Source organism: Anarhichas minor, unplaced genomic scaffold, assembly GCF_050575085.1.
Source record: "Anarhichas minor isolate MPS153535 unplaced genomic scaffold, ASM5057508v1 ptg000027l, whole genome shotgun sequence".
NCBI classification, from domain to species: Eukaryota; Metazoa; Chordata; class Actinopteri; order Perciformes; family Anarhichadidae; genus Anarhichas; species Anarhichas minor.
In genome coordinates, this window is record NW_027466473.1 from 13,892,876 (window position 1) to 13,914,355 (window position 21,480).

At 42.6% G+C, this 21,480-nt stretch overlaps 3 protein-coding genes across 5 annotated transcripts; 2 read left to right on the top strand and 1 right to left on the bottom strand.

Moving 5' to 3' along the window:
• The first annotated feature begins 411 nt into the window (after nucleotides 1-411).
• On the top strand, nucleotides 412-7,498 carry ilk (integrin-linked kinase). Its single transcript, XM_076102084.1, has 13 exons — nucleotides 412-638; nucleotides 1,251-1,409; nucleotides 3,528-3,693; nucleotides 3,799-3,894; nucleotides 4,075-4,171; nucleotides 4,296-4,379; nucleotides 4,457-4,542; nucleotides 4,638-4,747; nucleotides 5,877-6,004; nucleotides 6,153-6,274; nucleotides 6,399-6,498; nucleotides 6,722-6,852; nucleotides 6,937-7,498. The coding sequence occupies exons 2-13, from the start codon at nucleotides 1,321-1,323 to the stop codon at nucleotides 7,084-7,086; spliced, it is 1,359 nt and encodes a 452-aa protein (XP_075958199.1). The 5' UTR covers nucleotides 412-638; nucleotides 1,251-1,320; the 3' UTR covers nucleotides 7,087-7,498.
• A 628-nt stretch (nucleotides 7,499-8,126) lies between these two features.
• smpd1 (sphingomyelin phosphodiesterase 1) lies at nucleotides 8,127-13,445 on the top strand. Its single transcript, XM_076102317.1, has 9 exons — nucleotides 8,127-8,264; nucleotides 8,473-8,739; nucleotides 9,104-9,424; nucleotides 9,629-9,909; nucleotides 10,609-10,782; nucleotides 11,065-11,236; nucleotides 11,427-11,503; nucleotides 11,858-12,003; nucleotides 12,078-13,445. The coding sequence occupies exons 2-9, from the start codon at nucleotides 8,521-8,523 to the stop codon at nucleotides 12,494-12,496; spliced, it is 1,809 nt and encodes a 602-aa protein (XP_075958432.1). The 5' UTR covers nucleotides 8,127-8,264; nucleotides 8,473-8,520; the 3' UTR covers nucleotides 12,497-13,445.
• A 1,325-nt stretch (nucleotides 13,446-14,770) lies between these two features.
• Nucleotides 14,771-20,850, bottom strand: tpte (transmembrane phosphatase with tensin homology). Of its 3 annotated transcripts, XM_076102537.1 has the most exons (19): nucleotides 20,527-20,850; nucleotides 19,944-20,034; nucleotides 19,738-19,818; nucleotides 19,598-19,645; nucleotides 19,332-19,493; nucleotides 18,943-19,062; nucleotides 17,830-17,929; nucleotides 17,601-17,664; nucleotides 17,435-17,499; nucleotides 17,180-17,240; nucleotides 17,021-17,102; nucleotides 16,596-16,684; nucleotides 16,405-16,466; nucleotides 16,224-16,304; nucleotides 15,721-15,826; nucleotides 15,531-15,628; nucleotides 15,361-15,456; nucleotides 15,188-15,258; nucleotides 14,771-15,086 (listed from the first exon to the last, which is right to left on the bottom strand). In XM_076102537.1, the coding sequence occupies exons 2-19, from the start codon at nucleotides 19,988-19,990 to the stop codon at nucleotides 14,984-14,986; spliced, it is 1,536 nt and encodes a 511-aa protein (XP_075958652.1). In that variant the 5' UTR covers nucleotides 19,991-20,034; nucleotides 20,527-20,850; the 3' UTR covers nucleotides 14,771-14,983. The 3 variants fall into 3 exon arrangements, with proteins under 3 accessions (XP_075958652.1, XP_075958651.1, XP_075958650.1); XM_076102536.1 differs by having other exon boundaries at nucleotides 19,944-20,850; XM_076102535.1 differs by lacking the exon at nucleotides 20,527-20,850 and having other exon boundaries at nucleotides 19,738-19,979.
• Between the last annotated feature and the right edge of the window lie 630 nt (nucleotides 20,851-21,480).

Here is a 21,480-nt window from a genome sequence, read left to right on the forward strand (position 1 = left end):
ATTTCATCACTCTAAGTCATGACAAGTGTGACAGTGAGTCAGCATGCACAGTACCAGCTTGAATGGTTAAACAGAAGAGGTCAAAGGGCCAAGATGAGAAGATGTAATGTTGGTGTGGTCCAAATAAAATTACTTCAGTTGTATTGCCATAGGGATACAGAAAGTCAATGTATTTTCAAAAAACACATTGACTCACTCTTGAATGTTAATATCGGCTACAAGAAAAAATCTAGTATTGGTCCGACTACAAATCACAGATCCTATAGTGATGGTCAACATTACCATGCATTTGGAACACACTTGTAGTTTGTATCGGGACAAATTACAGTAAAAGATGTGTGGTTTATACATCACCTGAGCTCGGTATTTTCGGGCCCGTGCAGCTGTGCCGCTGGATGTAGAGCATGATTGCATTGCTCCCAGCAGGGGGCGCTGTTGTGAAGGTGTCCCGGGACATTGGGCTTGCCAGTAGCAGAGCTCCTCTAACTTCTCACCAGTAGCCTACATCAACTCGTAGGAGCGGGGCGTGGACTCCGGCCGAGTATTCTCTGCTCTTACATTTCAGGAGACGACCGACTTTTCGGGGAAGAAAAAAAAAAGAAAAAGAAACTGACAAGAAACCGATCGATTGGCAGCTGGTAAGAGTTCTGAGAACGCTTTTGTATGTTAACTAGTTTTGTTTCCATTATGGTTTGCGGGAGTTTTGTTTTGGATGTCCAAATTCACATTGACTTTTTAACAATAGATTTCAAAGTGATCCAATAGGCCAGCCCTTCCGATTTCAACGGAGGTGGATAGAGCCAAGGGGAAATGTGGGAATATATTCAACTACCTCATAATGTCATTTCAATGGGCTCTGCCTGGCTTTTTATGTTTCTTTGCGCAGCAGATGGTGTAAATGTTGCATTTAACAATTATGAGGCAATGGCTTGAAGTCTGGTTTACTGTTAATAGGAATATGCTGATACCATAGGCTAAAAGACAAGACATAAAGTACATTATTCACACACGGCCATTTCAAGAGGAATAAACAAATCTATTTGACGTTGTGAATATTGACCTAATATAAGTGAACTTAGACAGTGAGTGACTGTCTACCTGCCAAAAATGGTCCTCCTGGAAGATGTAGCCTAACTGTACAGTGCACAGCAAAACCACTTGAACACATTTATGTACTTTCCATAGTTTTTCAGCAGCGAAAACACAAGCTCTCTCACACAAAGGAGTCTTTTGTTTAACACCTTTTGCAGGCTACATGTTCCTGATCTCAAAAGAGATAGAAAGAGCAACCAGTCAAGAGAGGCAACCCACAGCATAACCATGGATGACATCTTCACACAGTGTCGAGAAGGGAACTCTGTTGCTGTTCGCCTGTGGTTGGACAACACAGAGAATGACCTTAACTTGGGGTAAGCGGATTCATCTGCACACACTTCAGCCACACACACACACATACGAAGCTTTAAAGACGACCGTCTTCATCATCTCTTGGATGTTGGAGTCTCGCTGTAAAGTCTGCGCAGTAACAAATTGAGTACGGCCCTCTAATGAATGGGGTTGACTTTACAGCAAACGTACCACATTTGGTATGGCGGGTGAGTGAGTCTGTGCTGGTGTGTGTGTGTGTGTGTGTGTGTGTGTGTGTCTGTGTGTGTGCGTACAAAGCAGTCCTTGGCACATTAGAGGTGGTCAAATAGTTTCCATATTGTGCTCTCCCTGCAACTCCACACACTGCTGAACATCACCCAGCTTTTGGTAATTCCAGTGCAGTCGTTTCTCTCGTCTTCTTGGATTTCTTTCCTTATGATGTCATCCCCAAAAACTGCGCTTGTCTAAAAGCAGTGGGTGATTTGTGGAGGTTGTGCCATGACGTCAATTTATGACTCCGGCAACAGATTATAAGCTAAAACTCATCCAGAAAATCACACAGTTTCGATTATAGTGCTGAAATGATTTAGTAGATTTTTAGAAAATAATCACATAATCATTTTAAATTGAATATTTTGAGTTTTATAGTGTTGGTCAGGCAAAACAATCAGTTTGAAGATGTCACTCAATGTAATGTGCTTCTTTTTTTTTTACATATATATTCCACATATATATTAAAACATAATGAATTAATCCAAAATATAAGTGATAAAGCAACTTATAATGGACATGAGTTGCAGCCCTATGTTTAGGATAATCAGTGCACTTCTTAACACAATTTCCTTGCCAGAAAGGAGCTACAAGACCTCACTGCTAAAGACCTCGGTTATCTCATTCTTAGGCCAGGCCATATATGTGCAGTTTGTTGACGTTGACTTTGAGGGCTGCGGTGCTGCTAGCCAACCACGCAACAGCCAAGGCCATTTCCTCTGTTCAACTCCATACAGGGCCAGGCCCTCGCTGACAGAGCTCCTCAGGCAGCGAGCTGCAGTCCCACATAAACATCTGAGAGACCAGTCATTATGCTGGAGGCCGGCTTTAGCTGTTAATATGAAGAGACTCAACTGTGTCTGTGTCTTTCTTCTCTTTCGGGATATCCAATAATTTGTAGTTGGCGTTGTTTTCGTAGGAAAATGTGCTTTTCCCCCGAATTTTGAAGCTGAAATTAGGAACTGGAGAGGGAGTCCACTGAGACTAACATTAAATGCCATTTCAGATCTCCCCTGGGAAGTGTGTGTGTGTGTGTGTGTGTGTGTGTGTGTGTGTGTGTGTGTGTGTGTGTGTGTGTGTGTGTGTGTGTGTGTGTGTGTGTGTGTGTGTGTGTGTGTGTGTGTGTGTGTGTGTGTGTGTGTGTGTGTGTGTGTGTGTGTGTTTGAGCGAGTGACCACAGGAAGACACAGGGAAGTAGAGAGAGGGAGCCTCAGAGAATGTGAAGCTGAGGATTCCACTGTGTATTTTCCGCTCTGTCGTTCCCGAGTTACTTTTTATAGCACACGGGGTCAGTCTGACTATGGACTGTCTGTCCACAGTGCTGGATCCGAATTGACCGAGAATGCGACTAACCGCTATTTCACTTTAGTGCGAGCTAGTACTGCAGCTATTTCCTACAGGCCATACAAGCCCTCTTGAGGTTTGTTGTTTAACAGAGTGTGGAGTTTGTGGCTTCGCGGGGAGTTGTGAGGAGCCCCAGCAGCTGCCCCGGGGTCAGCTAATGTGAAGGAGTCACTTGGGTGAAGGGGCCAGTAACACATAGGTGGTAGCTTGGCTCCTTGTAGACGGCAGCGGTGCTATGTGTACGCTGTCTGCGTCTTTGCATATGTTAGCAGGCATTCCAGCTTGCATGGACATATTTACCACTAGGCCAGTCGTCAGACGGGCACGAGGAAACGTGCTCAAGTCTAAATAAAGATTGGTAGGTAGGGGACGAGCGAACCACACAGATGGTATTTTGACAGCTGGTATATGCTCAGAGATGTTAAGAGAGCACCCTATGCATTTCTCCAAATATTATCATTTTCGAAAAATATTCTAATTCTAACTCTAAGTTTAGGACGCGTCCTCCTTTGCTCTTCATTCACTCCGTGTGTCTTGTGTTTTAGTGATGACCATGGCTTCAGCCCCCTCCACTGGGCATGCAGGGAAGGGAGGAGCGGAGTTGTTGACATGCTCATCATGCGAGGTGCTCGTATTAATGTGATGAACCGTGGAGATGATACTCCATTACATCTCGCCGCCAGTCACGGGCATAGAGACATTGTGGCAAAGGTAAGCACACCATACGGTTACAACTGGACCCTTCGTGCTCCGTTTACATTGTCCCAGGGAAGGAAACGTGCTCATTTTTCTCACTCTCTGACCTGTGAATGCCAGCTGATTCAGTGCAAAGCCGACCCCAATACAGTCAACGAGCATGGAAACACACCACTTCACTACGCCTGCTTCTGGGGCCAAGACGAAGTGGCAGAGGTGCAGTACAACACACACACACACACACACACACACACACACACACACACACCTGTTCTTTTAGCACAATCTGTTGGCTGAAAATGGCCTCTTCTGGGGAGAAACGGACACTACAGTGCACGTTTTTGTCAGTGTCTTTGCTTTTAACCCAAAACAAAAATCATAACCTCTCTTTTTTAGGACTTGATGACCAGTAGTGCCCAGGTGTGTGTATGTAACAGGTATGGACAGACACCTCTGGACAAGGCCAAGCCTCACCTGAGACAGCTGCTTCAAGGTCAGAGGTCATCTTTTGGCATTTTAACACCCTTAACGGGTGATATTATTCAAGTAAATCATTATATTGGCAAAATAAAAAAGGATCACCACTTTATTTTTGTGTTGTTCCTTCTTTTATGTAGAAAAGGCAGAGAAAATGGGTCAGAGTATGACCAAGGTACCCTATAAGGAAACCTTCTGGAAGGGAACCATGCGAACACGACCTCGTGAGTAAAATTCACCGCATGAAAGAAACAAATCATCAGATCAGGATGTTTGGTTATTCCTGCTTTGTCTCTTTCAGGTAATGGTACCCTCAACAAGCAGGCTGGTATTGATTATAAGCAGCTTTCGCTCCTGGCAAAGATCAATGAAAATCAGTCCGGAGAGGTCAGTTGCACTCTATGTTTACTGCTTTTTCAGTCTTTTTTAAAATTTCTTTTCAGTTCCCTAGTTGTCAACTGGGCTATGTGCTCTGTCTGCAGTTATGGCAGGGTCGGTGGCAAGGGGATGAGATTATAGTGAAGGTGCTTCAGGTGAGAGACTGGACCACCAGGAAGAGCAGAGACTTCAACGAGGAGCATCCAAAACTCAGGTGATCTACACATCAGTTTTCTAACAATGAAAAGGGAATGGTGGTGGTTTGCATTTATTGTGGTGTCTGCACAAAGCATATAAATATCAGAGTTCATTTATGGGATTCACATGCCGTCAATCTGTTTGCTAGCATAAACTGAGGCTAATACATTTTGGTTGTGCTGTTTGGCTCTTCAGAGCCTGTTGGTATGAACCATATGCAGTCTATGAGCATCTGGACTGACTATCGCATCTGGTAAACATAGTGCCAATGTGAGGATGGATGTGATTGAGTGTCTGTGTTCAAAGAGAATTTAGGATCTGCTGCAGGATTCTTGTGCAACAAGGAGGTTTCTTTTTATTGTTAGAGGTCAAGGAAATGGGTTGTGGATGGTTTTGTGATGAAACAGTTGTTGGCAGCTGTTTAATGTGTGATGTGCTCTGCTCTACAATGTGAAAAACAAATTCCACAAACCGCCTTCTATCACAGTGAACATTAAATCCATTCTGACATGGGATTCAATCAATCATAGTAGGATGGAAACGGTATTTTGTAATTCTGTTTGTCATGTTGATGTTCTTGTATCAAACAAATCGCAACATAAAGGGAAGCATTTGAAGATAATACATAAATTGGCCCTGTTTAATCAATGCAAACGACTTCAGACCAACTTTTAAGTGACAGGAAAAAAAAAAACTCTCAACAAAACCTTAATAGGACAAAAATGAAGAATGCTTTTGAGCAGGCCGATTCAAAGAATGAACCCGCAGCAGGAAGGCTGCGTGTGGAATTGGAAGAACTTGGCAGTGTGCTTTCATGTTGGCTTCAGTTCTTGCCATCTTTTAAGAATTGTAGCACACATGAAAGCATTTGGGATGAGTATATTCTGAGGCAACGTATGATCTGACGTGCACTGCAAAAATGAAAGAGCTTCATCTGAACTTTAAAGGGCCAAGGACGACACAAATGTGCTACATGGGTACTTTTTTAGGACATTTCTTGTCTTAACGTTTTTTCTTTAATGGGGTTTCCTCCCAACAGCGAAGTGTTTTACTCCTAATCATCTGAAAAATACCTCCATGCTTTAAGAATATATTACTGTGTACTTTCAGCATTTACATTCTGTGTGTCTATCATGTCTCCATAGGATTTTTTCTCATCCAAACATTCTGCCTGTTCTTGGGGCCTGTCAGTCACCTCCATCCCCTCACCCCATCGTCATTACCCACAACATGCCATACGGATCCCTCTTCAACATCCTGCACCAGGGCACTAGTATGTACTTGAATCTATATACAAAGTGGAAATGTTTTTTTATGGCTGAGGATTGCTACTGTAGATGGATGACATCGCACACCCATCCTCACCCCATCATACCTCTCCTGTCCTCCTGTGTCTTCCTCTTCCTCTTCCTCTTCCTCAGCTCTGGTGGTCGACCAAAGCCAAGCAGTGAAGTTTGCATTGGACATTGCCAGTGGCATGGCTTTCCTTCACACCTTAGAACCAATGGTTTCACGGCTTTACCTCAACAGTAAGCATGTCATGGTAAGACACTACTTTACTGTCCACAAATATTAACAAAAAGATTTGGGTCTATTACTGCCTCGACAGCAACTCACAATAAAGGTGATCCTGTGACTCTTTGACGAGCCAGATGTTTGATTTGCAGATTGATGAGGACATGACAGCCAGAATAAGCATGGCAGATGCTAAGTTCTCCTTCCAGTGTCCTGGTCGTAGTTACTCCCCAGCATGGATGGCCCCTGAAGGTATGTTTCCCTTCTTTTTTTCTTCTCCTTCTTTGCTCTCCTCCCTTCCGCCTATACTTCCTCCTCTCATAATGCCTTCTCAGACTTTATGAGTCATGTAGTAAGGAACATGCTGTACGCTATAATTTAGTCCCAGTTAAGTGGTAGTCATGTGGTGTGTTGCCCGTGTTACAGAATAAAAACAAACGAACAAATTAGTTTTCCTTGTCCCTCTTGTTCGCAGCCCTGCAAAAGAGGCCTGAAGACATCAACAGAAGATCTGCTGACATGTGGAGCTTTGCTGCGTTACTGTGGGAGCTGGTTACCAGAGAGGTCCCTTTCGCTGACCTCTCACACATGGAGATCGGCATGAAGGTAAGTGGGTCGGGTATTTATCCACCCACTGCCTTGTCTCTATGCCCACACCCATAATTTCTGTATTCTACCTGTATTCCTCAGGTGGCTCTCGAAGGTCTTCGGCCAACCATTCCACCCGGGATTTCCCCTCATATCTGTAAGCTGATGAGGCTCTGCATGAACGAAGACCCAGCCAAGAGACCCAAGTTTGACATGATCGTCCCCATTCTGGAGAAGATGCAAGACAAGTGAATGCCTTCACAGCAATCTGTAAACTGCTGTTAAAATGTTTGTTTTTTTTAATCATCAAACCACTTCACTTCAATAATGTATCTGCTAAGCCACTGTAAATAATGTCAGAGACCACTTTCGCTACACAATTTAAACAATACGTATTATAATGCTGTTCTTGTATAAATTAAATTTGAGGTATAAATGTTCTTTCTCCTATAGCTCTTTTATTATGGCTGAAACATGTTCACTGGAATATTGGCAAACCTTTGAATCCAGTGTGGATTATATTCAGTGTCAGCGATGAGTCAGACAGAAACAGATCCAAAGAAATGTGTGTAAACAATGCTTTTATACACCTTAGCGAATACCAATGCAATAAATGTTTTATATTTATGACAAATCCTTGTTCTTTTGTTTATTTTTTTTGTAATTATGCCGATTGTTGGAAAGTTTTCAGCAAAATCGTGTGGCTTTCTTCAGTGGATAGAGTTTTTCTATTGAGATGATTCAGTTGGTAGATCAGTTGTTGTCCACTGAGCATACTCACTCCACTGATGAAGGCCACAAGATTGGGCTGCAAGCTTCAGGAAATGTATAATTAGTGGACCCTGTACTTAAAATTGACAGTCAAATCACTTTTTCTAATGTCTATAGTGAACCTTCAAGCTCAGCTCACAGGCTATGGATGCAGATTTCTCAAAGAACAAATGATTTAATAGCTAGGATCCATTGTCCTATTTTCATGAGAGTTAGTGACGTATCACAGCAAACTAAATCTCGAGGGATTGTGTTGGGATGCTGTATATATGGGTATGTGGGAGTGGGTGTAACTTTGGGAATTTATAGTTAAATCGTTTTTTTGATTAAGCGACTGTGTAACCGGTGCATAATGAGAGTAGGTACTGCCAAAATAGGATGTGGAAAGATGAATGCATTCTCCAAAGCGACTAAATTGATCTACCATTTGCAGTGAGTTACAATTAATTTGCCTGGGAGCAAAAAAAAGTGTGTCACGTGACGAGTCACCTGACTGTGTGTGCCTTTAACAAGACCGAGCAGAGAGCGCCACACTTCACAACAAGCACAGTCCCGTCAGGCTAACGTTACAGTTTGTCGAAGTGGAAACGGGGCCGCCTTGAGTCTCCAGAGAAGACGACGACGAAGACCGTCTGGTCTGCACTTTTCTTTTTTTGGAGGTAACGTGACGTTATATTTGCAAAAGAGTAGCTAGCTAGCGACCTTGTTAGCAGGCGGTTTGCCGGTTTTGTGTTGAAGCCCCTTTTTTCAAATAAGTGTGTGGGTGTGTGAGTCATTTCTTCTGCACTTGAAGTGTTAAACTACACCGAGCGTTACTTCCGTGACACTTCTCGCCTTCTGCTTTGTTTGTTCCCCTCCCTCACTCAGACTGAAAGCGAACGGGTCTCGGGAGGACTCCCGCTGTCAGTCAGGACGATGAAGCTCTCCACCCTGCTGCCCTCCTTTGGACTCCTAGCCTGCTGTCTAGTGTTAACGTGGCCGCTGTTTGGCTCGTGTCATCCCGCACCGACCCCGCAGCAGCCCGGCCTGGTGTTCCTGGAGCGGTTTACCCGTCAGAGTGTGGGGTTTAACTGGGGAAATCTCACCTGTCCCCTGTGCAAAGTGGTCTTCACCATCCTCGACGTCGCCCTGCTGGTAAATGTTTGAGCATGTTTCTCAGGAAGCTAGAAATAAGTAATGATGTATTTAAACGCATCTACCCTTCATGAGCAAGGTGGTTTTGATAGGGTATCTTGTTCTAGACTAAGTTGCTGGTTTAGTGGGTACGCCTATCTTAAAGTAATGCAGTTTAATAAAACATTCCTGCTGTAAAGCCTATCTTTAGAAAAGCTATATTGGAGAAGGTCCACTCAATGTTCTTCTTGAAAATCTATATCTCCCTGTGTGATTGTGTATTGCTGAATTGGCACAAAAACCTCCTTGAGACATCTTGATCACATGATCTTTTTGTTGACCTCAAGTCATTTTATATAATTGTGTTCTTTATTGCCTCTCCTAGACTAACACGAATGAAGAGCGAGTGGCCCGTGCAGTGGGAGAGGCATGTATCCGTCTCCACCTGGCCGACGAGCAGGTGTGTCGACAAATAACGGAGTTGTTCCGGGAAGACTTCATCCGGGCTGTGGAGGAGTCCGTGCTGTGGCCCACTGAAGTGTGCGCCCTGCTCGTGGGCCCTTCCTGTGGCAAGTTTGACATCTATGCCCCGTGGAACGTCACCCTGCCGAAGGTCCCCAAGCCCCCCGTTACATCCCCCGTTCTTCCCAAACCTGGCTCTCCACAGAGCAGGGTCCTGTTTCTAACGGACATCCACTGGGACCAGGTGAGTGTCATTGAGAAGTTAGCCAGTATAAATTCAATCTACCCTCCAAAAACAAAAGTGGAAGTTGCTGATTTACTTGAAAGTATTGTTGCTGTTTTGTCTGTGAAATTGTCAATGACTAACCAGAAATCTGTAGGATTTTGGGTCACCTGACTTGGCTTTGGATGAAGCCCCGCTTCTAAATGTAATCCTCTCCACTGACAGGCGTATGTAGCCGGCAGTGCGGGAGACTGCAAGGACCCTCTGTGTTGTCGCAGTGACTCGGGTTCTCCCAGCTGGCGGCAGAGGGAGGCCGGGTTCTGGGGAACCTACAGTAAGTGTGATCTGCCTCTACGGACGGTGGAGAACCTCCTGGAGAACGCCGTCGGAGACGGGCCCTGGGACTGGGTCTACTGGACCGGAGACATACCAGCGCACAATATTTGGTCTCAGACCCGGAAACAGCAGCTGTCGGAGCTTACGGTCATCTCCAGGCTCATCCACAAGTAATTTTCCTTTAGGATTGACTATTTTGATGCAAGAGAAACATAATTGCTCTCACACATGACCTAGTGGAGTGTGCGCTCCCTATTACTGATGATAACTTCACCACTTAGCTAGTTTCTAATAGAATAACATGTCACTGGTAATGCTTTTGGAATTTCTGGACGAAGCAGTTTCTTTGAATTTAATCTCAAAGTGGCTCAAAACATGCTGATAACATTTGGGAATGATTTTGCTGCTGCTTTGTTTGTCATGTGTTACTTGAGCCCCGTGCTATGAAGCAAGTTTACATACCGAGGATATCTCGTTCGATTATTGGGCTTCACAATCACGCTCGGCGGTCCCACAGCTGTGGTTATCAACCCTGTAAGTCAACACAGGTTTCCCAATCTTGCTGTGACTGCATTTACTTAAGGGGGCGACGTTTGCCGTGTATGACCAATCAAAATAATGGACAAGTCGACTGTCGGCAGAGCGACGCATTTTTCAAACTAAGAGCATACTCATAATCCAGGCTGAGAGAAGTTAACCTGATTCTGACCCACAATCCAAAAAAGTATAAGTGGCAACAACCCTGGTAATAAGTGAGCAAACCAGCATTGTAACCATGAAACTCCTCGCTTACCCCAAATCATGCTTCATAGTACAGCCTCTAGAATTGATCCAAACGGCTATTGACTCCCCCCTTATCTTGTGTCCAGACACCTGGGGCCCAACGTGACGGTGTACCCTGCTATAGGGAACCATGAGAGCACACCAGTGAACAGCTTCCCCCCACCATTCGTTCATGGCAACAGGTCCTGCTCCTGGCTCTACGATACAATGGCAGAGGAATGGGCACCGTGGTTACCAAAGCAGGCTTTGAAGACTTTAAGGTAAATAGTTTTATTGTACCTAAATGTTTTTTTGTGGAACGTTGCTCTGCAGGTCATGCCGCCCTGTAGATGAGGCGTGAGTACTGTTATATAAAAAGTGACTAAGTTTATTCTAGATAATTAGCTGTTTTCGTCAGATGTTTTCACCTTTTTGTAGTTTACGTCCCACTTTTCACAATCGGAAGTAGTCTCATTTCTCTGAATATTGTTCGCTATATAGAGGCTGTCCAGTGCTGAAATGAACTCTGCGTCCTTCAGCTATGTCCCTTGATGTAATTTCAGATATGGAGGATTCTACACGATGGAGATTCAGCCCGGTCTGAGGGTGGTCTCTCTCAACATGAACTTTTGTGCTCGAGAGAACTTCTGGCTGATGGTGAACTCTACTGATCCCGCTAACCAGCTGCAGTGGCTGGTCCATATTCTGCAGGCCAGTGAGGACAAGGGAGAGAAGGTGAGCAGCACGAACAAAAGGACTGAAGACATTTGGTCACTAAACATTGTAAAAGCAATCAAACTGTTAGTGTGGTCCAGTTCCTACCCACATCTATGTGCTGCATCCTAGATGTGGGGAAAGACTCTATGGCTTTGACATTTTCCTTCCCTATATTCGCTAGTTTTTAATAAGTTTCTCTTTATTTTAGGTCCATATAATTGGTCACATTCCACCTGGCCTGTGTCTTGGCAGCTGGAGCTGGAACTACTATCACATTGTCAACAGGTAGCTACACTGATCATGTAAACCTAAAGATGTCTCATCCCTCAACTGTTTGAAGTTGCTGCAGTGAAGGCAATTGGAGGAGCAGTGTATCTTTCTCTGGTTACGTACTGTTACTGAGCAGAGGACATGAAGATGTGAACACTAAACAAGCAGCGCTTGTTTCACTTCCTCTTTGTTTGCATGGCTAGATCAGATCTTTTGTGTGGTTTTGTGTGTCGGCTTCAGTTAATCAATATATATTTGTTTCATTTAAAGGTCAGTGGCCTGCTGTGGTTAAAGCTGCTGCATGTGACGGCTGAGAGAAGTTGTACAGGTTTCTCTTTCTTGTTTAACATCCTCTTTATTTTCTCCCAGATATGAAAGTACAGTCACTGGACAGTTTTTCGGCCACACGCACCTCGATGAGTTCCAAATGTTTTATGACGAGGAAACCATGACCCGCCCACTGGGAGTGGCGTTCATTGCGCCCAGTGTCACTACTTACATTAATCTTAACCCAGGTGAGTTCATAAACTAGTTCAATGACCTCCCAACATTTCAGAAGCAACACGCGGCTAAATATTATTCTTTCCAGGTTTCCGTGTCTACTATGTGGATGGGAACTACCAAGGCAGTTCCAGGCTGGTGCTCGACCATGAAACTTACATCCTGAACCTCACGGAGGCCAACCACAGTCCAGGAGCACCGAGTAGCCCGGAACAGAACCCCAAATGGACACTGCTGTACCGCGCCACCGAGGCCTACGGGCTGACAAGTCTGTTCCCTTCCGACTACGACGGGATGCTGCGGACCTTTATCAAAGACGACCGGGTCTTCCAGAAGTTCTGGTACTTAAGATTTAAAGGGCACGTGTCGGCGCCCTGCCAGGAGATGTGCAAAACCACTCTGCTCTGCTTTCTGCGAAGCGGGCGATACGACGAGCTGGAGCAGTGCGACTTCATCAATGGTTTTGGAGGAAACTTGGCACGGGCCGCCAGAAAAACCCTCTGTTGACCAGAGGTCTGGACTGAATGTCTGGGTGAGGGAAACGTAGGACCAAATCTGAAATTCTGCCAAAGTGTATTTTCTGTTGCTAGTTGTTCAACAAGGATTGTTTAAGAGCAAAGTCACGAGAGCTAGTCATCATTACCTGACATGTCTGAAGAACTCTTAGTTATGCCTTGTGTTATCAGTCATGTTTCTACAAAGACGTCTGACTGATTGTGATTGTAACGGGCTTTGGGTTTGTCAACTGCTGTTTTGCAATGTCAATTTCGTAAAGACTGCTTGAAATGGTCCTGAACTGTGTTCCATTTACTTGAAATGCACAAAACTGCAGGAGTTTGGTTGTTTCAACGTCATGATTTTGGCCATTCTGTTGTACTTGGTGCCTTGTATCAGGAAAAATTATTTTAAACATATCTATCTTTAGCAACAATCTTGTGACTCTAAAATGCTCTTCTAAAGAATAGCTTGAAATTAATCTCAAGATCAAATTTGAATTTCTTGTAAATTGTGACGCAGTACTTTCTGTCCCACAACGCTTTGTAAAGCAGATACTTAATTGAATGTGGTGCAATAATGGATCTCAGGTTTGAGCTTTGCAGAGTTTCTAAGCAGCAAATTGTATCTCTGCCCAGTCACTTTGACTTCCTTCATCTGCACTTTTTTATTTTTATTTTTTATTTTTTTTTTTGGTGGGGATTTAGGCCAGTACAGTATTTACTTTAAATCGGCTCACGATCTGCCTCAGAAACTACTTCAAAACTAGATATAGGAGGGTAAAAATACTGTTGTAGCCACTGAGGTTTAATGCCATCTGCACTTTAATTGTTTGGCTAGTTAATGTTCAGGTCTGATTGCAAAGTGTGACAAGCATGGGAAGGCTATCAGCTCTGTGCGGTGTAACATCAGCAACAATGTGAAGAGATTGTATAAATTATGAATAAAAGATGTAATCTGATACTGTTGACTTGTTTGCTTTGAGGGGATAAACATGAAATGCAAATGAAAACGCACTCTTTTTTTTTTTTTTTTTTTTTTTTTTTTGGGTAATGATACATTGGTGAAAGCAACTTTTGACTTGTATATTGTACGAATTAACAGTTATCTGCTGCCTACCCTTCTGAAATGGCAAGAAGTCAGACAACACAATGCAGAAACTGAGGGCATGTCCACATTACTCCGTTTTTGTTTGGAAATGCATGCTTTGCTACGTTTACATTGAGCGTCCACATTACGCCGGAGTTTTAGAGCACCGTAAATGGAGTTTGAAAACTCCGGGGTTGCGTTTTCGTGTGGACGGCCGAAAACGGATACATTCAGAAACGACGACGCCTACACCCGCTACTTGATTGGTTCTTAGCAGTCGTGACGTAGCCTTCCCTGATTCGTCACATGCCTATCACGTGACCCTAACCCAGAAGCTCACAAACATTGATTACCGATCAACTACCAGGTTAATTTAACATGGACAACTGACCTTGTCTTTACCAGCAGCTGTTCAGTTAAAGTCTGCGTTATTACGGAGGAAGCAGCTGTTATTGGAGCAATTACTAAGCGGCGTTATCAGCCCTACGGAGCGGCCGCCTGAAGCCATGGTTGGCAGTAAATGCTATCCAGTAGGACAGATGGCTAAGCCACCAGCAGAGCTACGAGTGAGAACAGACGAGTGAGACGTGTGTTGACCACATTTATGGACCCATAATCTAGTAAATGTGTAAGTGATTTAAAAGAAGTTACTACGTCTGAAAAATAAAACTTCTAAAACTTTCCACAAACTCTGCATTTAGAAGATCTTAAGTATCAAGCAACCAATCTACTTCCTGTTTACAGTCGCAGGCATGCCCAGTGTACGTTAATGGTCACGTGATATCCGTTTTCGAAGGTTGCCGTGTGGCTGCAGATCAATCTGAAAATGATGCTGAAACACCCGTGTGGACGGAGATCGTTTATTTGAAAACTCCGTATCCAAATAGAAACTGAGTAGTGTGGATGTACTCTGAAGGAAATGTGTAGGTGTCTCCTGTGTGTAACTGTTGTGGTTTCCACTGTTTCCTCACTCAGAACATTTTCATCCGATTGTCTTCAGTAAAACCACTGCATTCAGTAGTAGCTAGACATGGTGCATTCGAGAAATAGCTAGTTTAAAATCAACTAAATCACTCAGAAGTAGTTCCAGACTCAAGAAATGACTGTCAAAGAAATACAGCACAACCTATAAGCATTATGATTTCATCAGGTGCAAGTGTTTTTCTGATTTTAGAACACCCAAAATAACCACACAGATTCACTGTAAGACATTTAATGGTAATTTTTCCACATACCCCTCTATTATACATTTCAGTTTAAGTGCCACGACTCATCAGAGCAACACTGCAGTCTACAAGATTTGATTCAGTGGAGGACTGCGCTACCCTCAAGATCATCCAATATAAGTAGTTTTAGGCTTTTCTATGAACTCATTCATTTAATGCTGTTCATCTTTCCAAAGGGCTTTTATTATGGTTCGGAGAAGAGCATGGTGACACCAAAGTCCTCCTTGTACAGGTCCCACATCCTCGGTTTGTGTGGGTTGTCCAGCTCTTCTCTGGGAAGAAACAGCCTGTGGAGGGAATGAAGAGTTCACAGTCAGCACCAACGTCAAAACGGTATTGGAAAACTATCGAGTCAAGAGCTAAAGAAACCATTGCATCAGAGACTTACTTGTTGTCCTCTATGAAAGACGTATTGAACCAGAAGTAGAATGGAACATCTTCGTATCCTTTTGGAAGACCCTAAAGGGAAGGATGAACACAAAGGGAGAATCATAGGACACTCGAGCTGAACACCAGCTTTACTTACATGTGTAGTTTGTCGACGTAAACGAAAGCACTCACAGCACTGGACTCAAACATGACTTTCACATCACCTTCAACCACAGGCCCATTCTGTAGGCTGATGACTGCTGCGTTATTGCCCATATCAGGAAATACCTAAAAAAAACATTCACAGGTTCAACAAATAAATATGACCCGATGAGTGCATGTGCTGAGCGTGTGTGACTCACTGTGCAGTTGTCCTGTTTGGCGCACACACACTGAAATACCAGCTCTTTCTTCACAATTATCTTAACCTTGAGATCACTGCCATCACCTTTACCCACACCTGGGTGAAAGCAAAAAATAAATAAAAGTAGGTATTAACACAGGAACAAAGATATGTAAAGCGTAAAGTTACGTGTTTTTTGCTGGGTTTACCTGCTATGGAGTGGATGCGGATGCTCTTGATCGTGAGGCTTTTAGGCGGAGGCAGCTGTCTGTTGAACTTGGTCTTCATGGTCTCGTAGTAGCCCACGTACCGGCTCTGTGGTTCACACAGTCATCACAGAAAAAAACATTTTCAAACAGAGTCTGTGGTTTTAGAAGGAAAACTCATTCATTTTCTCTTCTGAGAATTCACTCACCGTCTTAAACTGTCAAGATGAATGAGCTTGTAGCTACATGTATGATACATACTGCACGTACATTATATACACAGTAAGTTATGTTACTGCTAGGGATTGTAGTACCTATTTTGATGGCAAAAGTTCCTGTTTGTAGAAAAGTGAGTCATTTATATTTGTTGCTTTCACCCCTTCTGTCATTCATAGTTTAAAAGTTCTAGGAGGCACCAGTCAGACTTTTTATTTTTTTATTCTACACAGTCCTACAATAGTAAAAGTTCTAGATAAATGCCTCTATTCTATGCATCTTGCTCTAACCTGAGAGGGCGTCTCCACTCCCTGAAACTTGGAGCTCTGACTCTTGTCCGTCCTCCTCTCACCAAAATACTCCAGACTGTCCTGGTGGACAAAACAGAAATGAATATCAGGAAAGGTTTGAAAAGGTTTTGCTGATTCAATAACCCTCGCTTTAACAACTCTCAAACTAAAAGAGACGTACCTTTGCACTCTCAAACTGGTCACTGTCAATAAACCAGGTGCACACCATAGTACCTGTGCGACCTGTGAAACAGAGCAGTAGAGGGTAAACTAAGTGTGACATTTAAGCAACTGTACACCAAACTAATGTCTTTGTTCAAGTCAAATAATTCACAAAATGACAATGAAACAAGTCGGGATCTTTGGCCTCACCTTTCCCTCCTTTACAGTGAATAGCAATGATGTTTTTGGGATCAGCAGACATCCACTCCCTCACATTTGCAGTGTATTTCAACATGTCCCTGAGAAAGATACAGTAGCAGACAACAAATTGAGATAAGCTGGCTATTGTACAACTCGCAATGGTAGTTAGTGATACATCCTGTTTCTGTACGTGTTCAGAATACTTAGTCAGTACACATAGCTATAATAAGATAAGATACACTTTATTGACACCACCAATCATAGTGGTTGTGTCAAAAAATGCAATCTAATGCATCAATATCCTAACTATAATAACAAAAGGCCCTATTGCATATCTGTAATCTAAATTACTTCAGTATAATTACAAACAAAAAGGGAGGGGTGGAATAAAAAAAGAAAACAACACCACCACCACAACAGAAAATGTTACTCACTCCAACGAGGGGACGTTGTGGTCATCAATGAACACCCGTTCAACCTTGTAGTGGAAGAACTGGGGGTCGTAGCCTTTCTCACCTGGAAACAAAACATGAGATTAACTGGCTTTGTGTCGTTCAATGCAGCACATGTGACGAGAGGAGCTGCCAACTTACTGCATAGGTTGTAAACTTTATAGTGGCCTTCATGTTTAGTGTCTAGGAACCTCGCCACCTCCTACACAGAACGAGAGGAGGAATAGGTTAAGACTCCCGTGGAGGCGTGCGTGTGAATACTTAGAAGTCTATGGGTCTACTTTATGTTGGAAGTTCTTTGTAACAATGGTGCCTATGAATGGATTCATTTTGAAATTGGTGAGTGTAATTAGATTGAAGCTATGTAACCGTGTACCCTGGTTGTGTCAGAATTACCCTGATTGGATTCCTGTAGAATGACTGCTTCCCAGAGGAGGGGAAAGACATGGCGATGACGCGGTCTAAAGAAGCGGGTTAAGATGCAAACAAATGTTCCATTTCTTAAAAAAGGGTGTCATTTTTCTACATGTATTTTTGGCATTACACAGCATGTAACATCTACCTGTGACATAGGTAAGGTCGAGGTCAAATCCATCCTTTTGATAACGCCGCTTGTTCTCAGAAACCTGAAAAAAAAAAAAAAAGTCAACGATCAGGAAGTAATAGACATTTTTCTTCTCTCTTAATGCAAACTCTGTTTCTACACCGCTGCAAAAATCCCTGAAGACTCCAGTGAACTTCACTACATTAGGGGTTCACAGTTTTCTACGCATCCATGGTGACGATCTTACCATCCTCCTGGTGACCTTCTCCAGCTCTTTGCTCTGAGCAGCCAGTCTGAAAACCCTCACCAGGATTATTATTCTCAGGAAACGGAGAAATGTCACCACCCTGATGAAGAATTAATAAAAAATGTCTACTTATGAATCATTAAACAAACATTAACGCCTTAATGGCATCGAGTATAATTTACGCAACATTCTTTTAAGGTACTTAAAAAATACTAATTTTTACTAAACTTAAAATATGGCTGATTTTATTCGTAAGGACTGTAGTGTGACGTTGGGGTTAGGCAATATGGTGGACAGATATTACATTAGCATCATCAGTATACCCGAGATGCTAAATATTATTTTTGATGTTCACTGCATTGATTGTATTTCGTTCAGTCTGGGGATTAAACCAAATCATATTTTTCAATGAAACGCTACTTGACGTGAAAAGTTTGGATATAAGAATTGTGTATCACAACCTCATAATATAATTAAAAAATAAAAAAAGAATCCACTGAAGCATTAGTATTGCCTTTACCCTTGCAACATATTTACAGAAAAAAAAAAAAAGAAAACAACTTTTTTTGGACTGAAAGGGTTCCCACATTTTAGTAGCACTATTGTACAGCAGGATTCTTCATCTAGGCTTTTAAAAAATGAAAGAACACCCCTGCACACCCACACAGGTGTTTTCAATTACCCTGGTGTTTTAGGGTAATTGTTTTCAATTACCCTGCCGTCAGGGAATTACGTGGTGTCGTCAAACTCTTAGGACGGAGGCGTAAATGGTCGCACACCAACAGGTGCAACAAAACCAACAGGAGACTGAGGGAGACGTTGATTAAGCACAGTTTGCACCTGAGAAAAGGTCTAATCAGGCAACATAAGTGAAAACACCTGTGTGGGTGGACTATGAGCCTGTGGGTTTATTAAAGCAACAGAACCTCAATTTGAGGATCATTACGAATGAATCTCCAGGTACTAAACATAAACCTTTATACCCAAATCCAAGTATTCCTCCAGACCCCGCAGAGCTTTCAAATTCTTCCATAATTTTATAATTCTTTATTCACCACAATGTCAAACACAAATGTATGAGCCATTTCTAGTAATAGCTGGGAAAGCAGGTACCTGGGGATGAGGCTGGCTCCTGACAGGTCAGTGAAGGTGTAGATCATGGTGACCACCAGCGTGATTACCACAACACAAGCGTCTACGATGTTCAGCTTGAAGCTGAAGTACACTTTGAACCTATAAAGACACAACATGAGACAATGTGCAAATAATAGTATGTGTCTGAAACTAACATTACTGTAGTAGAAAGTATTTAAAATCAGTGATACTCATTATGTTCCCCAAGGAACAGCCCCGTACATGCTATACATTTCCTGTGCAGCTTCCTCTTCAGACCTTCCTGTCTAACGGCTAATCACATTTCTGCTGACAGGGGACTCCGAGAATGATTGAGTCACTTTTTTAAACTTTTTTTTTAAGATTTAGAAGTGGCTACACACACTCACCCCTCCACGTAGACCCGCACGAGAACGTCAGCGAGAAAGAAGAAGGAGATGGTGAGGGACACGGCCTCTAAGGCATCTCCAACCTCTCTGCTCTTGGCGGGCAGGGATAAGTCCACAATCACCAGCACAAAGTCCACGAGGATCAGTATCACGCCAAATATACTGGACGAATAGACAGATAAACTTAATAACCATCAAACACTACCAGGCAAGTAATACTCATCATTGGCAATTGTGCTCCAAAAGAGTTCCCAAAGCAGACTTACCGAAATCCAAAGGACATAACAAAAGGTGCTATCTTCTTCCGGATATTGCTGCAAAGGATAAAAGAAAGTTTGCCACTAAATATGCTCCTTCTGAATAGAAATGTTGTATACAAAACTGTAAAAAAAAACTTAAAACTTACTGATACATTGTGTCTGGGACCACACTTTCATCCTTTCCATCGTCAATCTCAACTTTAGCATCCTCCATCTTTGCAATGGTTCTAATAGATAGAGAGATAGATAAACATGATAACAATCCTCCCAAAATGCAGGCCGAAAAAAAACACAACAACACCATCACCACACTCGCATAAAAAAAAGCAACAGCAAACATGACATTCCTCACCCATTTACACCTGAATCCGACCCTGGACTGAAATAGACAGAGGACATGATGTGTGCGTCTTCCTTATTGCTTTGGTCTGAGTGTGTAGTTTCTGCGTTTGAAAACAAGAGTGTTGAACGATTAAACTCCCTTGATTGTTAAACTCACTTGTTCGACATGTTGCTCCAAAGTCAGTGTAAAACAGAGAGAGACAAGCCAGAGGACAAAAAAAACAAAACTTGTTAGTGCCGTCCTGATTGTAAAATACTGCACCTTTGAAAGAAAGACAAACACTTCAATCAAACTTCTAATCAGCATCCAGGAGTGCATTAGTGCTTCCCAGAACTAATCGAGCAACCAATTAAGGTACAGCCGATGATGCAAAACATACAAGCAAGACATGTGCAAATTGCTTAAGAAAACGAGGAACCCACAATGCATTGTTACCTTTTTAAGAAAAATGAAAAGCACAGGATTTAACCACACAAACCACCCGTTGCAGCTCCTCTGTGCAGAGAGCCCTCCCGCAACTTGTTTGTTTATCCGCTTAAACCAAATTGCAGCAGTCGCCCAGAAACTAGATACACTCTCGCCGCTTGCTTACCGTTTGGACAGTCATTCGTGTAATGATACGGGAGTTTGTCTTGTGACTTCTCCTTGTGGGGACAAAGGAAGACGGTTCAAAGGTTAACCGGGTAGATTTGTTTTCTCTCTCTCTCCATCCACTATTCCTCTTGGTTTTTTTTGCAAACGTAGCGGTTTCGGACTTCCTGGAGCTCAGTGAAAAACGCACAGCCCCCTTTTTTCTTTTTCCTCGTTACTCTTTACTCATCTTTCCTTCCCAGAACCTCTTTCACACGAAAACTGACCGAGCCTGACCGTAACCGTCCTGTGAGGAGCTTTTCTTAAAAAAAAAAAAAAAAAAAAAACTAAAAAAACCTTAAAAGGGGCTACAGCCTCCCTCCTCTCTGTAACATCTGGTTGTAATTAAACGCGCGTTCAAAGTCTAGCTGCAAACGTATAAAGTTAGAGGTCTGACAAAAGCATTGCTTTTTACTTGCAAAAACATGGAAATAATTTGCATTTGTGGAAATCTATATTTGTTCAGTTTATTAAGGTGAACAATTTAGAAAAAGTCCAACTTTGGCAAAATTCCAGGGAAATCCTAAATTAAAGGTAAAAGAGACTGCAGTCTGAGATAGAACAATAACCGGTAGGATACACCAGTATGTAACTACTCTTTTGCACTTTTAATTGTTCTGTTCAAAACCAGGGTCATGGTGGAACAATACATATTCATAACAGACAAAAATGACGTGGTAAAATGTAGATGGCCAACGATAAATTCATGTTAATCAAAATGAATTTGATTAAATTACGTTTTATATGTATATAAATTAATAATGAAAAAAAATATATATATATATATATTTACCACCGACTACAAACAATAGGGGGAGCCATATCTACTGCCTACCCAGGCAGTGAATTGAAGAACTTATTCCCTTTTCTTTGTTCTTGGTTGCTGAACCCTGTGTTTTTTTTTTTTATATCTCTG